Here is a 24,557-nt window from a genome sequence, read left to right as displayed (position 1 = left end):
AATGTAAGGTGGAAGGTTAAAGTACAAATTTGGCATGGGCCAGAATTTCACCCAAATTCATAAAGTATTTTCTAAGGCATATCAGCGGTATCACAGTGCATCATATTGGAAGACACAAAATTAAGGTGAGCTGCTCCAGAGCTTATAAAAAGCTTTAAAGTATTTTAAGTGTCAGCAATATGCAAAGAAATTGAGAGATTTGCTAAGTCTTAAATTACCAACTATCATCAAATTGCCACTTGTATGTCTGTGAAAACAGTATTTACAAGCTACTACTGAATCGGCCAATAGCAGCAGAAGAGTTTCAGTACCAACATAAAAAAGCAATTTAACAAATCCATTTCATTTCTTTCCTAATGAAACTTAAGTTACGGAATAAATCTGAAAGTACATCACTATATTTGAGACAATTCTTTCAATCTCCATATTCTTAGCAATACTTCAGGAATGCTTGAGAATAAACAGTTTTTCATTTATTATTATTAGCTGAAAAATGCTGGTTACAAAGTTCGTGCCTCCCAAGTTCCCAAAACTGGTCCTACTTTGCTCGAATCCAACCTCACTTGATGGGTCGGGGCTGCTTTTCAAACAAGCGCAAATCACCTTAAAAAGAAGCTTTTCTTTACCAAAAAAAAAAAAAAAGATGGTGGGAACGGGAGCAGAGGGGAAGGGAGGGATCTTTTTCTCCCTCCAGGCTTAGTAAACCTGAAACCAGCAGATGGCCCCCGATCTCTCTCCGTAGTTGCCTGCTAGATTCTGCAATTCGTGGGAACGAAGGAGGGACCAAAGGGAGAGCCGCCAGTGTCCTTTATATGCACGTTTCGGCTCCCTGCCTGGTTTGTGCGCATGGAATCTGTGAGCTAACGCCGGGCTGGCGAAGGGTAAGAAATCCCCTTCAGCCTAGGCGAGTTTTCTCGCCCCAACTCCAGCGTTTCTCCGGGTCGGCGCTCCAGACCGCGGCTGCCTCTAGCGAGGGGAAGGAGGAGGCCGTCGCTTGGCTGGAGCGGGCTGCGTGGGTGCACGAAGGGAAGCCCCCCGACCCGGGCTGGGGTGCGCCAGAACCAGGAATGCCGCCTCCACCCACGCTTTCCGCTTGCACCTCAGGCCGGGAGGTGGCTGCGTGAGGCTGGAGGGGAGCCGGCCAGGAGAGACAGGGAAGCTCGTCGGCGTCCAGGAAGGAGGAAAGAGGAAAAAGCGAAAGCGAGGAGCGCAGACGCAGCAGGGGAAAGAAAAAAAAAAAAAAAAGGAGAGCCGAGCCGCGCGAAGGCGGTCTGGGCTGCAGTCTTTTCCCCTCGCGAAGCCTTGCTCCTCCTGCAGCTGAGATGAAGAGGCGCCGTGCAGCAATAATCTTGTAACTCTCCCTCGGCTGGCCGATCTTTTTAAATCCCCCCTCCCCGTCCTCCTCCTCCTCCTCTCCTCCTCCTCCTCGAAAAGCGGCGGGGAGACCAGCACCAGCCAGGATTGCGGGCCCCCCCTTTTTTTTCCTCCTCCTCCTCTTTTCTAAACAGCTGATCGGAATCCGTTCGCCTCGCCTGAGGCGGGGGCACCTAGGGAAGGTGAGGGCGGAGAGCGGGAAACGCGAGCGATTGTCACCAGCAAAGCAACACGTTCGCCACCCGGCTCGCGCTTCAAAGAGGGAAGGCAAAACCTCCAGCAAGGATGACCGAAGAGAGCGCGGACGTTCCCAAAGAGTTGCTGGGTAAGCATGTGCGCTTCCTCTTTCTCTCTCTCCCCCCCCCCCTTTGGGGGAACGAGGGGCACCGGAGCGCGGGAGATTGGAAGGGGGGTGGGAGGAGAAGGAGAAGCCGTTTCCCGACAGCGATCCCGAGCTGAGGGATGAAATGCCCCTGGCTAGCCCCGCAGTCTGTTATCCTTTGCGTGAAATGCTCTACGGGGACAGAAGGCGTGGCGGGAAAGATAAGGGCTGGCTGTGGCTGAGGCGCCCTTTGGCTCCTCTGTTCCTGGAAGAGATTTACTTGGGTGATGCGGGGGGGAGGAGAGACGCGGGCAGAGGGAGATTGCGCAGCCTTTGCAAAAAAGCCTCGGTAATAAAATAGGCAAATGGAGCGGAACGCTTGGCGTCTGTAAGGAAACTAAGCGTAACCGCTGTGAACCCCCTCGAGGCGGTGCTGAAGGCGGCTTGCTCCTCCGGGCCGAGGTTTCCTTTTCTTTCACGTTTGAACGACGACGAGCCAGAGGGAGAAAAGTGACAGCCCTGGGGCTCCCGTTTCCCCACCCCCACCCCCGGGGCTTTCCATTGGTTCCAGACCTTGGTGATATCTTCCTCTTCCTTTCCTGCCTCAGTTGAATGGCTTGGGATCTTTCTCCCCCATAAGACGCGGGCAGAGGTTTTCCTTAACTAGGAACCCTTGGATGTACTTCTCCCGCTGGGCAAAATCATGGTTTAGAGCAACTGGCAATGCTTCACGGGGTGTAAAGGCCAAGAAGGAAGATTGTCAAAGCATCTGTTGCTAGTCCCACTGTGGAGGGGATCATCTTTGCCTGTGTCTTGTTATGAAAAGGAATTGCTGATGGGCAGATCCGGTGTTCTTGGCTGTTTTCACCTTGGGTTAATTAAAGCAACGTTTCCTCTGTTATTTAAAAAGGATCCCCTGCGTTCAAACCTTTTGAGAAGGAACGCTTTGCTTATTGTAGGCTTGCATATGCTTTCCTGTAGTCCAAAATCAGGGCAGCTGGTGCATATATGATGCTGCCAAAATAATTAAGTATGCATCATGTCTTTTCCTGTACTGATTACTGTAATTTACTTTCATATTGTTTGTTGTGCTTCTTGTTATGCCAAATTCTGAGAATGCTTGTCGAGCAGATTAAAACCACGCTAGATTCTGAGTCATAAAAATACATCGATTTTGCGTTGCCTGCTCAAATATGTGCGCAGGCTAAATATTTCAGAAGGGTGCTTTGATTGTCTCGCTCATTTCTGTGTTTACTTGGGGAAAGAAGTCTCACTGACTCAGTGGAGCTTTCACATGAGCAAATATGTACAGTATAGGTTTTCAAACAATGTGAAAGGATGGCTGTTCACCTTCCAATTACAGCACATTATTTTGCCTAGCACCATTTGCTACTTTTCTTCCTTTTCCACTTGTGTAATACTCGTGCTAATAGATATAGAATGTACTGAATTTTGATTGTGCAGACATGCATGCAGCAGAATCTGGGGGCAATTTTCTTAACTTCCAACTGTGTGCCAGTGTGTAGTGTGATCCATTTACTTCCTTGTAGAACTTTGTGGGATCTATTACAAATCCACATATGGTTATGCGCAGATTGTTGTTTTAGAACAAAATGTGACAGTGTAACATAAAATTGAGCTTGTTATATATCTGTTATTAGTTGAACAATACATTGCTAAATAATTCTGTAAGCAGATTTGCTGATACGGAAATATACTCAAAATATCTCAAGAACGCTAACTGGATATAATGAATAGATGTTGCTAAATAAGAGCTTCATTGAAAATCTGGTAGTACATATGTAGTTAATTAAATACACAATGTATCAGATGGGAAAACATGTTTTTTTATAAATGTATCAGATGGGGAAAAAACCATTTCCAAGTGAATGTGTGAGCTTGCTTTGAATATTGTGGAAAAGTTACTTTATATATATTGTAATTGGATTTAAACTCATTCAGAATAATTGAGTGGAGAAGAACTTGGAGTAGAAATAATTATATATTCATTAGATTCTTAGACCATTGTAATCATGTGCATGTCAATATTTTACAAGGAAAACATCCACACTACAATAATCTAATGATAATAAATACAGTGATAACAGTCCCAAAAGTGCTTTTTCAAGAGGCAACTGGATTTCTGGTTTTTCTTCAGTTGCCTCTTGAAAAAGCACATTTGAAAGGACAACCATGATCTGGATGACTGAGAATCTCCATAAACAAGTAGCCAAGGAGATTTCACTGTCAGCTCAACAAGATTGGATTCAGAAAAGAAATATGCTGGGTTCATATACAAGGGACTTACAACACACAGCTTACAGGGTCACAACCAAAGTACCTTCAACAATCATCACCACACTTCCAGCCTCTGTGCTGCCAACTATTGAAGGATCTGACACCTACCCTCATTTTAGTCTTACAAGAGTTTCTCTCCATGATTTTATTTTTATAAATTAGGGACGGGCCTATCTGAGATGTTTCAAGCCATACATATATGAACATTGCCTTGATAGTAGCTCTTCCTTTTGCTTCAAGTCCATTCCTTGTACACTACCACATTTGCTCGCTTATCAACAATGAAGTTGTGAATGAATGTGACCTTAAAGAGCTGGTGTTCTTATGGAACAGTGGAATAATGACTTGAGGCCAAATAATCCCTTGATCAAAGAATGATCCTGAAATGCTAGAAGAAGATACTTACACCAAATTGACCGTCACCATTCCCCAGAATTGCTAACCTAATGCCTTCATAAAGTCTCTCTGCAATCTGCCACCACCAGCACCTCCAATTCAGCTACTCATCCTTGCCTATCACTTGCCCTGTCTGCTAACTCATACACTCCAAAATAATGATGTCTTTGTACTGTTCAGTATCCATGTCTCTTCGGCATTCACCTTTAATCCTTATTCTTTTCTCAATAACCCTTCCAAAGTTCCATAATCACCTCTTCTCCATTTTTTCCATTTCCCCTCTTCGTTATTCCCAACTTCGCTGGGTGACTTTGAGCCAATAATTATCTCTGTACCTTCCACATTTATCCACATATTTCTCTGCTTCTGCTAGCTTCCAACTTCCCAATCTAAGAGAACCACATTGGCTAGGACAGGTGGAACTTCTCTCTATCTCTCCTTTTTTTGGTATTTCCCCACCTTCTAGGTCATCCATGATCTCTTTTCACTATTCCTGTCAGCTTCCAGCCCTCTTTCCTGTCCTTCATATTGATAGAAACTGCCAGGCCATCACTGCTTTTGTCTCTCTGTTCCTTCTCCCCAGGAAGGCCTCTAAATATCACACAACCACACATCCTATCTATATAACAACACCAGATCCAAAGCTGTATTCTTTCCAATGCACAAAAATCCTAAACATTCCCTAGACCAGGGGTGGGCAATTAATTTTTATCAGGGGCCGCATGAGAAGCCTGAATTGTGTCAGAGGGCCACCAACTTTCTTTCATTGTAAAATACTTACATTAAATATTTTGAATAGCTGGTACTGATAATCAGAAGAATAAAGCACTCTGTAAATATGTATATTAGGTTATGTGAAACTGTGGTCTATTGGTTAAATAAGAAAAACAATTATTGAACCAGTGCAATTTATTAATTTATGGTGTTTATGATTTGCCTCACGCGGGCTGGACAGGGACGTACAAAGGGCCGGATGTGGCCCGCGGGCCTTAATTTGCCCAGGTCTGCCCTAGACAGTAGACCATCAGACTCCATCTTTTTTTTAAAAAAAAACCAATAACTTAAATTTTCTTGTTTAGATTTTTTAATCCTGCCTTAATTTTTTTATAAATAACTCAAGGTGGCAAACATACTTAATACTCCTTCCTCCTCCTATTTCCCCCACAGCAACAACCTAGTAAGAGAAGCTGGGCTGAGAGATAATTATTGGCTCAAAGTCACCCAGCGATCTTTCATTTATAAGACATGACTGGAATAGTTTCCTGGTTTTTAGTCTGGTTTGAACCACTAGACCAGGGGTTCAAACTCAAGGCCCGGGGGCCAGATCCGGCCTGCAGGGTGTTTAGATCTGGCCTGCAGGGCTGCCCTGGAAACAGCGAAGAATTGGCCCGCGGTGCCTCTGCCAGCGAAAATGGAACATGGGAGGGCTGCCATGGCCCTCCCGAGCTCCGTTTTCACTGGCAGAGGGTTGCAGGAGGCCGTTGCAACCAAAAACGGAGCTCGGGAGCCCATTTTTGTTGGCAGAGCACTCGGGCCACCATAGACGGCCCTGACATGAGTGATGTTGAGCTGGCCACTCCCACCCCAGCCATGCTCCCCCGCCCCTCCGAGGTCAAACACAACACTGATGCGGCCCTCAATGAAATCGAGTTTGACACCCCTGCGCTAGACCAAACCAGTTCTATTAGAACAATAGTAAGGGCTAGTTTTTGTGTTTTGCTACACTATTATATTATTATTGTATTCTATTTGTTTATTTCATTTTATTTATATCCTATTTCATGAGATATATATATATTTATTTATTCATTTGTTTATTAAATTTCTGTGCCACCCATCTCTCCTGCAAGGTGACTGGGCAGCTTACAAATTAGTACATGTGATTTATCCTTGGATAAGATGACAAACTTGTTCGTATAGATCTCACATAACCACTTGCATTATATTGTAAAGTAGCTGAATACCTGTGCTCCACTACGAAACTATGTGATCGGGCTTGATAAATCGACACTTAGAGTTTGAAAATTATTGAGTAGTTATGATCAGCCTCTCCTGTCCCCTTCTTTCCCTCAGGCTAGACCCACAGAAGCCTCTCCTCTCCACTCCCCTTCTCTCCCTCAGGCTTGCCCCACAAAAGCCTCTCTTCTCTGTCCCCTTCTCTCCTTCAGGCTTGCCCCATAGATCCTCTCCATCCCCTTCTCTCCTTCAGGCTGGCCCCATAGATCTTCACCTATAACCTTCTCTCCCTCGGGCTGGCCCCATAGATTCTCTCCCCTTCTCTCCCTCAGGCTTGCCCCACAGAAGCCTCTCCCCTCCCCTTCTCTCCCTCAGCCTTGCCCCACAGAAACGTCTCCTATCCTATCCCCTTCTGTCCCTCAGGCTTTATAGCCCTTTCTCTCCCTCAGACTTGGCCCACAGAAGCCTGTCCTATGCTATCCCATTCTCTCCAGAGTTATTCTCAAGTTGGGAGAGGGAGTAGAACGTCTAACTAATTAGCATCAGAGTGTGTTATAATAATATAGGAAATACTAATGCTGTGAAGATCATTTAGAAAAATCCTTTCTTAATGAACACCTAGAAGCCAAAGGGAACATACATGGCAAATTTCAAGTTTGAAGGCTTTATGGTTCTGGAGATTTCGTGATTAATGCGTGAGTGGTTTTCGCTTATATATACATGTATATATATATATATATATATATATATATATATATATATATATATATATATATATATATATATATATATATATATATATATATATATATATATAATGTTTTCTGTGGTTTTCACGGGTGTTTGCTCCCAGAGCAAAATTGCAAAATTTCTGAGAGCAAAATTGCTCCCAGAAGTAAAATTTTCTCCCGCGTAAAATTGCTCCCAGAAGCACGAAGCTGAAGCCTGAAGATGACGAATGAGACTTCGTCGAAACGTTGCCAAGACACTTCCAATTTTACGCGGGAGAAAACCCGAATAACCAAAGACCTACATATATATATATATATATATATATATATACACATACATACACACACGTAGGTCTTTGGCTATCTTCTATATACCGTATATACTCGAATATAAGCCGATCCGAGTATAAGCCGAGGTCCCCAATTTTACCCCAAAAACTGGGGTAAACTGGGGACTCGAGTATAAGCCGAGGGTGGGAAATGAGGCACCTACTGGTTGGGGAAACCCTCCCTCCCTCAGCTGAGAAGGCTGGCGGCTCCCCCGCCCCGCCCTCTCACTGCACCGGCAGGGCTTCAGTCCGGTAAAATGTGAAAAAAAGTAAAAAAAAAACTCGAGTATAAGCCGTATATACTCGAGTATAAGCCGAGGGGCTTAAAAAAAAAAAACTTGAGTATAAGCCGTATAGACCCGAGTATAAGCCGAGGGGACGTTTTTCAGCACAAAAAATGTGCTGAAAAACTCGGCTTATACTCGAGTATATACGGTATATATAGAAGATAGGAGGACAAAAAAAATCAAATGCTTCAGGGCAGGCAGAGTACAACTATTGCACAAGTGAAGATGAATGATATAACTTCTTTCATCTGCTGAATAGCTAGCCTGTGCAAGAAATCCCCTCTCCTTAAGTCTGAGTTTTAAATATAGTTCTGCCTATGACCTCTAGTCTACTTCTTGTGCAGAGAGGGAGCAAGAAAGAAAGAAAAAAATGCATGAAATGTCTTTGAGAAGGAAGTTGTTTGTGACCTGTGACAGATGGTATTAGAATTGAATGAAAATTTGGCATCAAACTTATAGCAGCAGTTTGAGTAATAGTTCTGTGAAGCCCATTTTGGAATGGCAGCTTTTCATGCTCTTGGCTCAGTATTTGGAATACTTAGAACACAAAAATATTAACGGGGGAAAATTATTGTGCTTAGAGTCCAGCAGTGTAATCTCTTTTGTGCATAGTTCAAGGACAACTATGTTGATAGGCCATAAGTCAGAGATTTTGATTGCTAGAGGAAATGTCATTACATATTTTGGCGATCCCATTTTAATTCTGTCGGAGAAAAATATTTGGAATTATTGTGGTATTCTGATGTGTGGGTGGGAGGAACAGCTTAAAAAGATGACAGTCATTTCTCAAAAATTGTATTTATGTTTACAGTGAAAATGACTTACGTAGAATATCTGAATATAAATGAGATCAGGCATTTAGTCATATAAAAAGTGCACCCTATTTTTTTTAATGAATATGGACATATCAATATTTTACCCTTGTCCAAACAGTATTTAAATGTAAAAGGTGATGTAATTTTTAAAAAGACTATGAAAAATTGATTTTGCAATAATTTGTTCGGCAAAATAATTAACAGATATGCCATTTCCTTCTCCGGAAAATGTAACTATGCCTTGGCTGAAATACCTGGTATTGCCCCCTTTGGCAGAAAGAATCCCAACTGCCTACCAGTCCCTGATATTCATTTTGAGGAATATGTTCCCACTCTTCCAGGCAGATTTTTCTGGTCACACAATGTTTGAGGAGTTTCTTGTATGTACATCCCATTTCAAATCACCCCGCAGGATCTCCCAAAATTTCTATTGCTAAGTAAGTTTTGCCCCCATTTTAAGGCCTTTCTTGCCACAGTTAAGTGAATCATTTCTGTGGTTAAGTTAGTAACATGGTTCTAAGTGAATCTAGCTTCTCCATTGATTTCGTTTGTCAGAAGGTCACAAAATGTGATCATGTGACCACGGGACACTGAAGACATCATAAATATGAGTCAGTTGCCAAGTGTCTGGATTTTGATTACGTGATTCACTAAACAAACTGTTGTAAGTTGAGGACTACCTTTATCAGGTTTAGTATCAAGCTCTTCTAGTGAAATGCCTCACTTGTACAAAACATTTTGATCCAGAAGTCCTTATGCTTGTCTAGGTGATCAGGAGCAAAATTTAATTTTGCCCTGATGTTTTTTTCTGGAGAGCAAAGGTTTCTTCCTGCACATCTATCACAGATAGCTCTCCCCATGAGCGATGTCACAGTTCATGAGTGCAGGATTACAAAAAACCTTGCACAAAGTAGATTTATGTCATGAAATTTTGGGGTCCTTAGAGACTTATTTGTATATTTGATTTGTTTATTTATTTGTATGCTGTATTTTTAAAAATTATTTTATTTTTTATTATGTTTACAAACACATCTTCCTCCTCCTATTTTCCTCACAATAACCACCCATGAGCTGCCTTTCATGGATAAGGCAGGACTGGAATTCATGGTCTCCTGCTTTCTAACCTAGTGCTTTAACAACTAGACCAAACTAGCTCTCATATTTCATTGTTGTGGCTGAACTTGCTGGGATGGCCTGGACAAGTTGGCAGTTGTTTGAAATCTTCTCCACTTGTAGAAGATTTTCTAGATAGTGGAATCGTTGGTGTTCAATTGTTTGGTAATCTTTTGAAATTCATTCCCAGACATATAGGTGTCTGCAATCTTCTTTCTGAAGGTTGTAGACATCTATCAGCAAATTTTAGTCTAGAAATGGTGATGCCACACATTTCAACAAGCAAATCAAACAAAAAGTCTGATAGATTCCTCCCAGATTCTCCCTAACAATATTCTAAACATTTACACCTCTGCATCTGATTCTAATCCTAGGTTATCTGAGGTAATAATGCTAAATGTAAGCATGTACTTTTTTCATATTCCAAATTTGCAGATATTTAAATTACACAGTGGGCTACAAAATGAAAATGGTGTGTGGTATTTGATATATCCCTCTATCTATAGTGTTGAAATGAAGATAAAATACCTGTGTGTTGAGACAGTAAAAAAATTAAGTGGGGTATGTTTGTTTATAGTATAACCTTTTCTGGACTGAGTGCCCAAAGCGCGCCCACGCACCCAAACCCCTCAAATGCAATGCGCCCTGCGCCCGCAGCCTCCTGTACGCACTCTGCACATGCGCGGCAGAGACCTAACGACCAGCTGGCTGGCGGGAGGTGCACGCACATGGGCGACAGAACTGAACTGGAGCAACGGCTCCCATGCCCACAGAGAGAGCACTGTGTGCCACCTGCGGCACGCGTGCCATAGATTCGCCATCACAGATATATAGGAAATTCTCAGTCATCCAGGTCATGGGTTGTCCTTAAAGGTGCTTTTTTTCCCAAGAGACAACTGGACCTTCTGGTTTTTCTTTGAAGACATTTCTTCAGATCTGAAGAAGCTTCTTGGCTGAGAAGCGAAACGTCTTCAAAGAAAAAACAGAAAGTCCAGTTGCCTCTTGAAAAAAGCACCTTTGGGACATGAGGTAAAGTTGTTTTTTCACATGACCAGTAAGGGGCCAAGTATCTTATAAGGATTTTGTTTTGGTTTACCATTTCTTATTCTTTACAGTCAACCCATAAATACAGGGGAGCTTGATTTAGTTTTAAAAATAGAGTTCATGTAATATTTCACTTTGGAGCTGTTAATAAGAGGAAGAATGTCATTTATTTATGTTGAAGAATTTTTACTTTGGGATAAAATAATAATATAATAATATAAATATATAGATTCTTCCAGATCTTGAACACTAAAAGTATTTTATGTTCTCTACTATTTCAGAAAGCGTCAAGGATGTGATTGGAAGGAAGATAAAGATTTCTGTGAAAAAGAAAGTTAAGCTTGAAGTTAAGAGCGACAAAGTAGATAATAAAATATTGGTAAGTACATTCCATTTTTTCTTCAAACAATTTGTCTCTTGGTTTATTCTCTCTCCCCGCCATAAATGAAAAAACTTTAATTTAAATACTTGTTCTCTTCTAAATCTTACTTCTTTTAAACAAGAAAATTTGCATAAGCATTTCTGGACACAGTATTAATGTGATTGGGTGAAAAATTGAATATAGAATGTATCAGAGTAAGAAACCTGATTTGTCCAGTCATGAAGAAACATTATCATACAAGCATTATCCAAAAGAGACAGTTGTTGTAGGTTTCTTAGGGTAAATTATAATTACAGTACTTGTAGACACCAACAATGTTATCACAGTGTGCTTGAGATGCTATTATTATAAAATATAAGAGTAGTTGTTTTGCATTTTATATCCATAAATTTTGTAAAAATAAGACCTTTTGAGTGAGCCATAATTTGTTGTTCTATATGTGTCTGTGAATGTGGGGGGAACAAAGGGAGATAAGTTCTAAACCAGTGCTGGAATTTAAAGAAGACAGAAACTATCTTTGTCTTTGGCCTTAATAATACCTGTTCCAGAACTCTGCACTGTAATTTTGAAAAACCTTTCTTCTATTCCACTTTGGAAGAGGGGGGAGGAAAAGACAGCAAAGCAGATGTTATACTTGTAGTCCTTGATTTACAACCATTTTGTCGTGTCCCACTCCTCCGCTGACGGCTGGGTCCGGGAAATCCGAATCAGGCTTGCCTCTGCAGCTCTGCCCAAAGTCCTAGCAAAGTCCTCAGAGCAGGCAGGAGACCAGTAAGTGACTTCAGCAAGATAAGTTTGACTTTTGCCTGACTCAGAGACTGCCAGAAAGTAGCTCCTTTATATAGGCCATGGGGTGTGGCTCCATGACTCAGCACTCATTAAGGCCTGCCCCTCCCTTCCCTCTGTTGCCTCCGCCTCTCCAATCTTCTGATGCGAGGGTCACTCCAATCAGCTGTTCTTGGGAGTAAACCCTCCTCAGGCTCACCTGCTGTGGAGGAGGGAGGGTCTAGCTGCTCCGTTTGCCTGGGCATGGAGTCAGGGCTGGGGCCGGGAGATGCTCCTTCTTCTGCAGTTTGTGGGGGCATGGAGCCAGGACTTGGGCCGGAAGGCATACATTCCTCAGTGTTGGGGAGCAGGTAAGAAGGCCCCGGCTGCTCTGAGGGCGGGCAAGACACAACACATTTGTTTAGCAACAGTTCAGAGTCACAATGACAGTAAAAATAATGACTTACAACTGGTTCTCGCTCTTACAACCATCACAGCATGACCTTGGTCACGGGATCAAAATTGGGGCATTTGGCAACCGGCATGTATTTATGATGGTTGCAGCATCTTGCAGTTATGTAATGGCCATTTGTGACCTTCCAAACCGGCTTCTGACAAGCCAAGACAATGGGAGAAGCCAGATTAACTAAACGACTGCAAAACTCATTTAACTACAGTGATTCTGTTAACAACCACAGCAAAATCAGGCATGACTCACTTAACAAACACCATGTTTAACAACAGAAATTCTGGTCCCAGTTGTGGTTATATGTCAAGGACTACCTGTAGTATAGTATAAGAGTATTCTGATTAATTGTTCTTTTTGAGTACCATGTTTTGCTGAAAATAAGACAGCGTCTTGTTTTCTTTTGAACCCCGAAATAAGGGCTTGGCCTTGTTATCGGGGGTCTAATTATTTTGGGGATGCAGGAGGCAGCAAGCGTGGGACTGGATGTCCCATTGCCGCTGTCGCCTCCCTTCCCTCTTCTTCGCACCAGCCGAGCGCCTGGCCGGCGCTGCCCTGACGTGTCCCACCACTGCCGCTGCCTTGTGGAGCAGGACTATTTTATTTATTTATTTATTTATTCATATTTGTATACCGCCCTATCTCCCGAAGGACTCAGGGCGGTTCACAGGCAAATAAAAACATATATGTACAAATTAAGATAACCATTAAAAAACTTATTCTAAAAGCCAAATTATTAAAAATAGTATAAATATTAAAACCAATTAAAACCCCTATAAATTTAAAATCTAGTCCAGTCCTGCGCAGATAAATAAATGTGTTTTAAGCTCGCGACGGAAGGTTCGGAGGTCCGGAAGTTGACGAAGTCCTGGGGGGAGTTCTTTCCAGAGGGCGGGAGCCCCCACAGAGAAGGTCCTTCCCCTGGGTGTCGCCAGACGACACTGTCTCGCTGACGGCACCCTGAGGAGTCCCTCTCTGTGAGAGCGCACGGGTCGGTGAGAGGTATTCAGTAGCAGTAGGCGGTCCCGTAGGTAGCCCGGCCCTATGCCATGGAGCGCTTTGAAGATGGTCACCAAAACCTTGAAGCGCACCCGGAAGGCCACAGGTAGCCAGTGCAGTCTGCGCAAGATAGGTGTCACACGGGAGCCACGAGGGGCTCCCTCTATCACCCGCGCAGCCGCATTCTGGACTAACTGAAGCCTCCGGATGCCCCTCAAGGGGAGCCCCATGTAGAGAGCATTGCAGTAATCCAGATGAGATGTCACGAGGGCGTGAGTGACTGTGCACAAGGCATCCCGGTCTAGAAAGGGGCGCAACTGGCGCACCAGGCGAACCTGGTGGAAAGCTCTCCTGGAGACGGCCGTCAGGTGATCTTCAAAAGACAGCCGTTCATCCAGGAGAATGCCCAAGTTGCGCACCCTCTCCATCGGGGCCAATGACTCGCTCCCAACAGTCAGCCATGGACTCAGCTGACTGTACCGGGATGCCGGCATCCACAGCCACTCCATCTTGGAGGGATTGAGCTTGAGCCTGTTTCTCCCCATCCAGACCCGTACGGCTTCCAAACACCGGGACAGCACTTCAATGGCTTCGTTGGGGTGGCCCGGTGTGGAAAAGTACAGCTGGGTGTCATCCGCGTACAGCTGGTACCTCACACCGAAACCACTGATGATCTCACCCAGCGGCTTCATATAGATGTTGAACAGAAGGGGCGAGAGAATTGACCCCTGCGGCACCCCACAAGTGAGGCGCCTCGGGGTCGACCTCTGCCCCCCCGTCAACACCGTCTGCGACCGGTCGGAGAGATAGGAGGAGAACCACCGATAAACGGTGCCTCTCACTCCCAATCCCTCCAACCGGCGCAGCAGGATACCATGGTCGATGGTATCAAAAGCCGCTGAGAGGTCTAATAGGACCAGGGCAGAGGAACAACCCCTATCCCTGGCCCTCCAGAGATCATCCACCAACGTGACCAAAGCCGTCTCAGTGCTGTAACCGGGCCGGAAACCGGACTGGAACGGGTCTAGATAGACAGTTTCATCCAGGTGCAGGGGAAACTGATATGCCACCATACTCTCTACAACCTTCGCCGCGAAGCGAAGGTTGGAGACCGGACCATAATTACCTAAAACAGCTGGGTCCAGGGAAGGCTTCTTGAGGAGGGGCCTCACCACCACCTCTTTCAAGGCGGCCGGAAAGACTCCCTCCAACAAGGAAGCGCTCGTAATCGCCTGGAGCCAGCCTCGTGTCACCTCCTGAGTGGCCAGCACCAACCAGGAGGGGCACGGGTCCAGTAAACACGTGGTGGCATTCAATCTACCCAACAACCTGTCCATGTCCTCGGGAGCCACAGGATCAAACTCATCCCAGACAATATCACCAAGACCGCCCTCAGATCTGAATCGTCGCAATTTTGGTCTAAGTCTTGTTGTGCTGTTGCACACACACACACTGCAGCACCGCCACAAGCTTCATCATACCGGCCCAGCTGGCGTACTGCCACTCGCGGCTGCACTGGTATGTAGAACTACGCGGCAGTGCTGCCATTCATGCGTGCAATGGCACAAGCCTTGCAGAGTCCTGCTCCAAGAGGCAGAGAAGGCACGACGAGTCTCACAAAGACTCATTTCTGGCATTTTTGCAGGTGGGGTGGGGGAGAAGCAAGACACGTGGAATGAGACGTGGCTCCCCTTGCCGTATCTTTCCCCCCCTCGCCGGGCATGGCAGGGCTCCTGCTCCTCGCTTAGCCACCCACCCCCTTTAGAGATGCAATTTGGGGTGGCAGGTGGGGTGGGTGAGAAGCGAGACGTGCGTCTTACCTTTCCAGCTCTGTTGCGTTCCTTGCCGTTGTATCCAGAGAAACATGTTGTAAAAAAAAACTTTTCGCAAGTTCAGTCAAACTTCTCAAACTCGCGAGAAGGTTTTTTTTTTTACAACATGTTTCCCTGGACACAACAGCAAGGAACATGACGGAGCTGCAAGTCTCCAGTAAGACACACGACTCATGGTGGGACACAATTTGGGGGTGGCTGATGAGGTGGGGTGGGCTGCAAGACACACATCTTACCGGAGACTGGCAGCTCTGTTGTGTCTCTCAGCTGGTCTGTGTAGAGAAACACCTTGCGCGGTAAAGAAAAACTTCTCACAAGTTCTAGAAGTTGTTAATTGCTTACACTCCTGAGAAGTTTTTCTTTACCGTGCAAGGTGTTTCCCTGCACAGACTGGCCGAGAGGTGCGACGGAACTGCCAGTCTCTGGTAAAATGCGCATCTCGCAGTGGGGTGCAATTTGGGGGTGGCAGGTGTGGTGGGGGATGGGGCGGGGCAGGCCACAAGACATAAACCCTGGATGGAAGCCGCTGGAAGCGGAGAAGAGCCCAGTCGGGCCAGCCACCTGCTGCTGTGTCTTCTGGCACCCAGGGCAGAGAGACAGCGAACGGCGAAGGGAGCCACAGTCCCACATGGAGCTGGAACTATAAAGCGGCCACTGCCAGAAGACTCTGCCCTGGCTCTTGGAAGACTCAGCAACAGGCGGCTGGCCCATCCAGTTACTTACCACTCGGTCAGTGAGTGGTGCTCTGCCCAGCTAGAGGGGAGATAGTCCACTGAGTGGGCACTATGTGGCAAGAGATGCCAGGCGGCTACTCTCTTACGAGTGGGGCTGGAGTTTGCAGTCAAGAGGGGTGGATGGATGGATGGGAGGTAGGTGAGCACCAAGAACACTGGGGAGAGCTAGAACAGAGAGGCAGCTCCCGATCACCTCAGCTGATCTGTGGGTCATGATTAAGGGGCCCAGCTGCCATTAGCTGACAAGGGAAGGGAAGGGCTGCCTTCTGTGCTGCCCACGCCCACCCCTTCACCGGGGCTTATTATTGGGGGAGGGTGTATATTTACGCCCACCCCAAAAATCAGGCTTGGCCTTATTTTCAGGACATGTCGTATTTTCGGGGAAACACAGTAATCATAGTTGACTAAATTTATCATTGTTGCTATATTTATAGAAACAAAGCCATAAAAGATGGTTTCAAATTAAGGTGATGTCACACCTTGTTTTACTGTGGCTAAGGGTTATATTGTGGGTTAATCAACAAATCATGATTGAAATGAAGCATGTCTTAACATGAGAAATGAATCCAGCTGGAGATATTTGCTTGAGAAAAATCAAATAGTTTCCTCATCTGCAAATCTGTAACTGTTTTGATTTTTGTTTTGGACATTTAAGATAATTGTCGAGTAGCAATAGTAACTACAAACATCTTGCTTCGTTAAGTTGTCAATTATTACTTTTCTTAAGGATCTATGAAATATTTGTTTGGATTACAGTGCAACTTTCTGTTTAGCTGACGTTTGTTTATTCTATTTCTATGCCTGCTCAACTCAGCTGATTCTCAAACCTCCAAATACTTAACTATCACAAAGCATAATCACTTAACAGGGTAATCTAGTGTAATCCAATTATTTAAGATTACTGACATACTTAGAAGTGTTGGCTTTCTTATGGCTTGATACAAATGAGTATAATTTTATAGACTTTAATGCGAGATGGAGATAACTATAAAATGTTCTTTTTAAAATACAAATCTAGAAGATGGTTCTCCCAAGTCATAATTTATTTAAAAATAATAATCCATATAATTAAGACCATTATTACTACTGAACAAACTAGTCATAGGGTGTTGGCTATTGCAATGCTATTAATTTGATATGGTAAACAGCTCCATAAAAGGAGCACCAAAATTGTAACAGTTAAGTTTGACTTAAGATTGTAATACGTATAGTGCAGGCCAAACAGCTTTAACACAATCTTCCCCTTCTAGAACCTGGAAAAAATAACTGTTATGTCCTCCCACCATTTTAAAACGAATGTATGAAATGGTAGTATAAGCACCCAAACCTTTATAATATCTTCAGCCCAGGATTTTTCAGAAGTCTTGAAAAATCCCAGTTCCACTTCATATGACTTACTGATATTTGGTTTATATCATAGTCACCTCTTCTGGGCATTTCAAGTAATTTCTGCAGTTACAACAATACCATAACACTCACAACCCAAAAAAGGAAAAATAATGTTATGTAAAGTAATAAGTGCTCATTACTTTATTCTCCATCTGTTTTCTTAACCCTTCCAGTCAGAATAGCTAGAAATTACTTCTTATTTGCAAAGCTTTATTGAGAAATATTCAAGAATGACTGAATAATAATAAGCATTTCAAACTGCAGGGCACAAACATTATAGCAATATATATGCTTGAACCTGAATATGGCTATAGTAATCTGTGAAGTGTATAGAAGCTGGTCTAAATTGAAGGGTGAACTTGTGTATGTCTGTGTCCTTTCTTTTTCATCCCATCTATGATATGGACGCGGTGGCTTAGGGGCTAGGACGTTCGAGCTTGTCGATAGAAAGGTTGGCAGCTCAGCAGTTCGAATCCCTAGTGCTGCCGTGTAACAGGATGAGCTTCCGTTACTTGTCCCAACCTAGCAGTTTTGAAAGCACGTAACAATGCAAGTAGAAAAAATAGGGAGCACCTTTGGTGGGAAGGTAACAGCATTCCGTGCACCTTTGGCATTGAGTCATGTCGGCCACATGACCACAGAGATGTCTTTGGACAGCGCTGGCTCTTCGGCTTTGAAACGGAGCTCCGCCCCCTAGAATCGGCAACGACTAGCACGTATGTGCAAGGGGAACCCTTACCCTTACCTTTACCTTTACCTTTATGATACATGAAGCCTGTATATTTAAGTGATGGAGCAGGGTTGTGTGAGTAAAAGCCAGGTACTGTGTCCTGGACTTTCTTTCATAAAATTAGATGCAGCCTATGTTTAAAGACAGGTGCCTGCTGTTATTTGATATAGTGTAGTGCATTCTTTGTTATGAATGTTCTTTTATACTGACAGGATTTATTTATTTAAACAGTTTATATATGATAGATGTTCTAAGAGGTATAACAAACTTTTTCAAATTAAGTGTACTTTATTCATGACAACCCGCCTATTTAATGCAGCCTAATTTCCTATAATACTTTTATGGTTATCATTTTATGGTTAATGAATACTAAAATACTTATCCATTTTTATCCCTTGATATTTTGGGACTTAGAAATTAAGAAGTGTGAGGTTATAGTTTTAAATGTATATTGTTTTTTTTAAAAAAAATTGCACATCTAAATCTTGGAAACACTATTGTGTATATATGGTTGGCCTAGTTAGTGGTATTTTGTTTAGATGTAGAAGTGGGAAGAAATTTTACTTTTAGAGTGTCTTGCTTTTATGTTACCTTCCCAGGAGTAGCTGAAAAATTGTGCTACTATATTTTTCATAGATTACATCCTAACGTTAGTTTTGAATAACAGAGAGGTTTATGTCTGATTTAAGTTTGAAATGCCCTTAGACATTGCTAAAAAAATGTTGGGCTTTTCCAATACACTAGTTTTTTATTATTCATTTAGAAGGAAGTTACAATCTTATTTTTATGGCATTCAGAGTATCAAGATTATACTGCTAAAATTCAGTAGCAAAACAGTAATATTTTTTCTTTTTCTTTTCATTTACAAAATACGATTCAAAATACACATGAAATCCAGAGATGTTTTATCTTTAATTTAGGCTCTGACCCTTACAGATTCTTCTTTTAAAAGTGAAGCTTTGTGTTTGTTGGTAATATTCAAAGATACGTTGTTTTGTTTTTTGTTCTGCAAATCAAGAGGTCAAATGTAAGAGTGAAAGAATGGAGTAGATATAAATACTGTTTACCATCCTGAGATTTGATCTTCTTGGCATAGAAACTGTATTTTCAGTTGATAATCTGATGCTGGGAAAGAGCTGGGAGAAAATGAAAGTTTTTTTATGCATGCATAGAGCGTCTTGCTAAAGAGCTTGCAAGAACAGAGAGAGTTATTGTTGGAATGGGAGGAGGAGGGGAGAAAATGGCTAGTAAGGAAACATGGCATTAAGCAAATTCAGACTACAGAATAGATCTGGATTCAGGGAGGATTCATGATCACCAGAGGAGACAGCATAGAGATCACTGAGTAGAGATGAAGATGGTATAGCATTGAATGACGGCTGTTTGATGCTGATTCCAGACAAGGAGAAGATTTGAAAATCAACATTCTGGTAGCTGAGAGTGGTTGCCCACTAAGTTTAATTAAACCTCTTAATTAATTTCACCATAAACAACAGCTCACATACACATTTACAAAAAAATAGATCAAAAATCAGTTTGCTGTGTTTTACTGTCTTCTAAAATGAAACATATGAAAAAAAATGATAGTGCTTTCTATCAGTTAAAATAGAGCTGATGCTATCTAGCTGAAGGATTCTGATTCTTAGAAGAATCAATGCTTTTCTATCTTACACTGTTACAAATAAAGAAAAATATTGAACTGGGTCACAGAATCTTTGAACGTACATTACTATCCTCCTTTGAAAACTCTCACAATGTCCTGTGACAAGATAGAAATAGAAAGTTAAGGGATTTCTGTGCAACATGAAAATATCAAGATATGACAAGCATACATTTATTTGTACTTTCGTGTCTGTCAGGATGTCACATCAACATGTCCTATTAAGAGACTTGATTACTATAAAATTGATTGTACAGAGCATGTACTGTGAAATCCTGAGACCTCTGCTTATTTTTTTTTCCTGTAAAAGGCTACATTTTTTTAGGATTAATATCCATTGCTTTGCTCTTTCCTTCCTCCCTCTCTCTGTCTTAACAGCAATTTCCAATAAAGGGATAAAGTGCTCTTCTCAAAGGATCTCTTGCAATTGATTTTTTAAATTAAGGTGAGAGTTACATGAAATTCAGCTGAGGCCTATCTGTTGCCATAAAATCTTGTTACTCTGATTCATAAATTCAAATAAAAATATTAATGTGTTAAATTTAAGGCATATTGAAACCAAAGTTGCATAACAAAATAATCCTATTTCTATCTCTATTAGAGTCCTGCTTAAATATTATTCTATGTTTCAATAAGTGCTTGGTAGAGATATGCAAAATGTCATGTGCATGAACTGTACATGGAATTGCTTCTTTTGGGTGATCTGTGCCTGTTTTGGATCTTTCAGTCCATGAATGGAATAAAATGGGTTGTTTTCAATAGAAGTGGAATCATAATGGTAGAAGCATGGAAGAAGCTGAGGACCTCAGTCCCTGAGAGATGGAAGGAAAGGAAGCGGGGATCAAGATCAAGTGATCTAGACAGCCGTGTAAGCTAAACCACTCTGGATAATTGGTGGTTGAGAGAAGGAACATCACTGGGAAGATTGTGGAATAGGTTACCAATGGATATATCATGGTGACAGGCTGGTGAAAGCTAACGAATATAGGATATTATGAAGACTTTAAGACACATGAGCCAGTGGGTTCTGCTGCACTTGAAACACAGAGGAGAATGCGGGTGTGGAGACAGTATACACCACTCTATCTCTTTCTCCTCTGAATTTTTTTTTACCCTAAAGTGTGGTAAACTGAAAATGGTTTCTCAGAACCTCTGGAACACAATGGATTGTTTTTGAGATTCTAAGCAAAAATTTTTCCCCATTCACATATATCCTGAGTGCATAAGCATATGTTTTTATATGGTTCTTTTTTTAAAAGAATAAAAAGTTAAAAGAAAACAAATAAAAAACCTTTGAAAAAAACCCAAAGGCTCCAGAACCATAAAAATAAAAATGAGAGGGAGAGAGAGAGAGAGAGAAAAGAAAGAAAAAGAATGACTTCACTTTTTTGGTTCAGATAAAAATTACATCAAATCTTACTTAACATTTGCCTACATTATTTCCAAAATCCAATATAATTCTAAAATGGTTTTCAAGTGGAAATATTTTTTCTTTCACCTAGGCTTTCTGTTTCATCATCTCCCTCAATTACACTACCTTCACCATTCAATCGTTAGGTATTTGTAAGTTCTTCCACCTGTGAGCATATAAAGTCTTTCTGCTATTATCATATATAAAAATGAAGTTCAATTTGTTTGTCCAAAAGAAAGGTTCTGGTTTCAATTGTACATTTACTTTTATAATTTGCTATGTCAAAACACATACTTGATACCAAAAATTTCTAGCTTTGTTATATGTCAACCAAGGATGGGGAAAAAAACCATCAAAAACTGGGAGGCTTCATGACCTAGTTGTATAATTGCTGTGCTTTGCTTGGACACTCTTGAGGATTGTCATTATCATAAGGAAATAGTAAACAGAAGATGGAATTTTAAATACATGTTAGAAAGTTTTTGTCTTCTTTGCATTACCTTTTTAATACCCTGTAACTTTATATCCTTTTACTGTCCCCTTTTCATATTTTCATGAATGTGATGGTTAATTTTTTTCTTATCTTTATCCTACACTGCCCCCTTCCCAACCTTGTAGTATCAGAGTCTTAATAGCATTTTTTCTTGGTCTGTTCTGGGTATTCAGGAAATGACTAGTAAAAGGCCAGTGTAAATGTTCTTAAACTTTATACCTTGTTTTGTTGAGTCTCTCTGCATTGGCTGTTTGTTAGATTTTCAGTCTATTCTGATACTCAGACTCAATGTATTTTTCACTGCTATGTTCTACTTGTTGTAAATACAAATGGTCTGCTACCATAAGACTGGCAAGTATATAAACTTGGCACAACTACTGATAACTATTTTGGTTCTATTAGGCATTCATCCAATTGCTGAGAGGGAGATCAGTCTATTGTAAAGCCCAATATTTAAAGGATTCAAAGAGAAGGATTATGAGAGAAAGGCCTCAGGTTATTTAAAGCTTCAAGAAAGGTAGAAACATACAACTCAGCTCAATTTCACATTCTCTGCAAAAGATTGGTTCAAAGCCTTAGTAAGAGCAGCTTTTGGCTGGCAAATGAGAGGAGGGGATGTCAGCGAGAAAATGGATGATACCATTTATATTTTGTCCTGGCTTTATCCATTACATCCCTGTGAAACCTGTTTTGTCAGTACAAAATTATTTTGTTATAAACTCGCAATAAATAGGAGAATCTGTGTTACCCTAATTGGATACAATATTGTGTTTATTTGAAGATTTTAATAAGTAGTTTTAGAAGGAGAAAAGAATGGTTTTTATGAAATGCTGCAACAACTTCTTTCTGTTTCTAATCAATAGTTGGTGCACAGATGTGAAACACAATGCCAAATATACAAACCTCTGGTAGTGCCGTGGTAAATGCCAATGTAATGTAAAATGTGGTAAATTCACATACGGTATTAAGGAGACTGATATATGTATTTCTAGTGTGCGTCAGTCATTTGTTTACATCCAGTAAAGAAATACCTGGATGAGATCAAGCAAATCTGTTGCATATATTAGGAGTTTTTTGTTTTTTTTAATACAACATAAAGTGACTGGGTTTGCAAAGATTCATTAAAATCTACAAAATTTTCATAGTTCAGTGAGTGGGGTTATTTATGTAGAAAGCTATATGAATATAGGTTTGGAGTTGAATGAAATTTGTCAGGAAATTGTTATTTGCCTAACTAGTTGGCCAGGCAATATATAAACTAACTATGTATGTTTGTATAAAGGCATGATATTGCTTTAAGGCTGTGCTGCATCATGCAAACTTCCTGATTCCTGATTCCTGAGCTCTGTAGCCAATATATAAAAGGACTACTAAATTATGGCTTGTGGGGAATCTACAGGGACGCTACAGCATTGTAACCTGATGACATGCTGCAACTGTATATTTGAGCTTTATGATCGTTGCTTGATCATGGCTAGTTACTGATTCCTCAAGATACTGACTGTTGTGAATTGAACTGTGTTTTGCCGAACTGAAAGAAGACCTTGTTTGTTGTGCAAGTCTATGTTGGTAAGAAGACTTGATATTCGTAACATCCCTGACTGGCTTTATATGTATATGAACTGGAATTGTTTTTGGACTATGTCTTTGCCTTTTCCCTAAAAGTAAAGGAATATCAAACCCCAGTTTGTCTGCAAGTGACCGTTATTGTCTACAACCAGTCTCAGTCATTCTCCAGACAGGTGGGAAAACGGCGGTCAGGCATGGGTTAACTCTTGTGTCAAGCTTGTAGGACCGAGTCTTTAATTTGTTCCAAGCCCCGCCTTATCCTGTTGTCTCCCCAGTTTTTTACTCGGTCCCAAGCTGGACCAACGTGTCTTCCTGCACTCCTAAGTAGCTCTATCTTTAGTATTTAATTTCTCTTTTATTTACTTAAACTTTTACCACTATTTACAATATTTACAACGGATTAAGGATCTCAAGCCTCAATCGGCAAACGGATGGCTGCAGAATCTATTTAACTTGCCGGCTGGCAGATTCATTACTTAGCAACCTCCCGGGGCTCAGAGAGGTTTGCTTGGCTTCCCAACTCTGCAAAGGGGGCGGAGTTTTTCTGCATGCTGCGTTTAAAAGCTTTTGCTGAGCAGCTAAAACGGCGCACCGAGAGATTTCTACATAGCCCTTATCTGCCGATCACGGCTGCAGCTTCGGGGAACAATTGAGCTGACGCCTCTACGAAATCCTCCCCACGCAAGTAAATATCCGGCTGGTGGTAATAGCGGGGGAGCCATAGAGGGTGCCTCTTACTTGAGCTTTGTCTCTGAGGCCACAAGGGGCAGTTTCAGATTGGCGCGATCTCTCGGAACGGCTAATTTTGGCGCGAAAAGGTTCCGGGCGCCATTTTGGAGGCAATTAAAATTCTTTTGGCCGGTCGCCTTATTGAGAAGCCTATATTACTACCAGATATCCTTTATCAGCGTTTCTGGAGCTCAATACTTGGTGAGTTGGTCTGCCTCTTTCTGAGGATTATTAGAAAATGAGCAAAAAGACCAATAAAGAAAGAAATCTCACCTCCCGGGTTCCTGAAGATGACCCAGGGGAGGGAACATCAGCTCCCACAGGCAGATCTTCCAAAAGTAGGAGATCTGAGCTCCAATCTAAACCCACGGTGGAGGAAAAGAGGAGACACAGGGCATTGGAAAAAGCTGTTTCCAAGGCCCAGCACCAGGCAGCTCTCACATCTAGACCACAGTCCACTGTGAGTACTACTCCTTCACGGGCGGAGGAACAATCCCCTCACAGGGCAGCTTCTGTTACCTCTTTACCTCCTAATTGGTCACCAGATCAACCTACTACAGGATCTACCCCGGTCCCTATAGACGGTGCACCTTTGTTTCAGACTATGCCAGAAGGGGATTTGGAACCTATCCAACATTCTAATACCAGGGAGCCCATTCAAACTGAGCCCAATCCTAATTCTATTCAGGGCCCGGGGGGTTTACAACTCCCACCAGAGTTTGGAACCCTGATT

General features: G+C 42.2%; 1 protein-coding gene across 2 annotated transcripts in view; it reads left to right on the top strand.

The window, feature by feature from the left end:
- The first annotated feature begins 505 nt into the window (after positions 1–505).
- Positions 506–24,557, top strand: part of CARMIL1 (capping protein regulator and myosin 1 linker 1) — a 138,156-nt gene continuing 114,104 nt past the window's right edge. The window contains exons 1-2 of one of the 2 annotated variants that reach the window (XM_058176833.1): positions 506–1,699; positions 10,947–11,044. In XM_058176833.1, the coding sequence (XP_058032816.1) occupies positions 1,660–1,699; positions 10,947–11,044 (138 nt within the window). In that variant the 5' untranslated portion in view covers positions 506–1,659. The remainder of the gene's footprint in view (positions 1,700–10,946; positions 11,045–24,557) is intronic. The other variant, XM_058176834.1, reaches the window with a different exon arrangement.

Source organism: Ahaetulla prasina, chromosome 3 (genome assembly GCF_028640845.1).
Source record: "Ahaetulla prasina isolate Xishuangbanna chromosome 3, ASM2864084v1, whole genome shotgun sequence".
NCBI classification, from domain to species: domain Eukaryota; kingdom Metazoa; phylum Chordata; class Lepidosauria; order Squamata; family Colubridae; genus Ahaetulla; species Ahaetulla prasina.
This window is presented reverse-complemented; position numbering and strand designations above follow the sequence as displayed.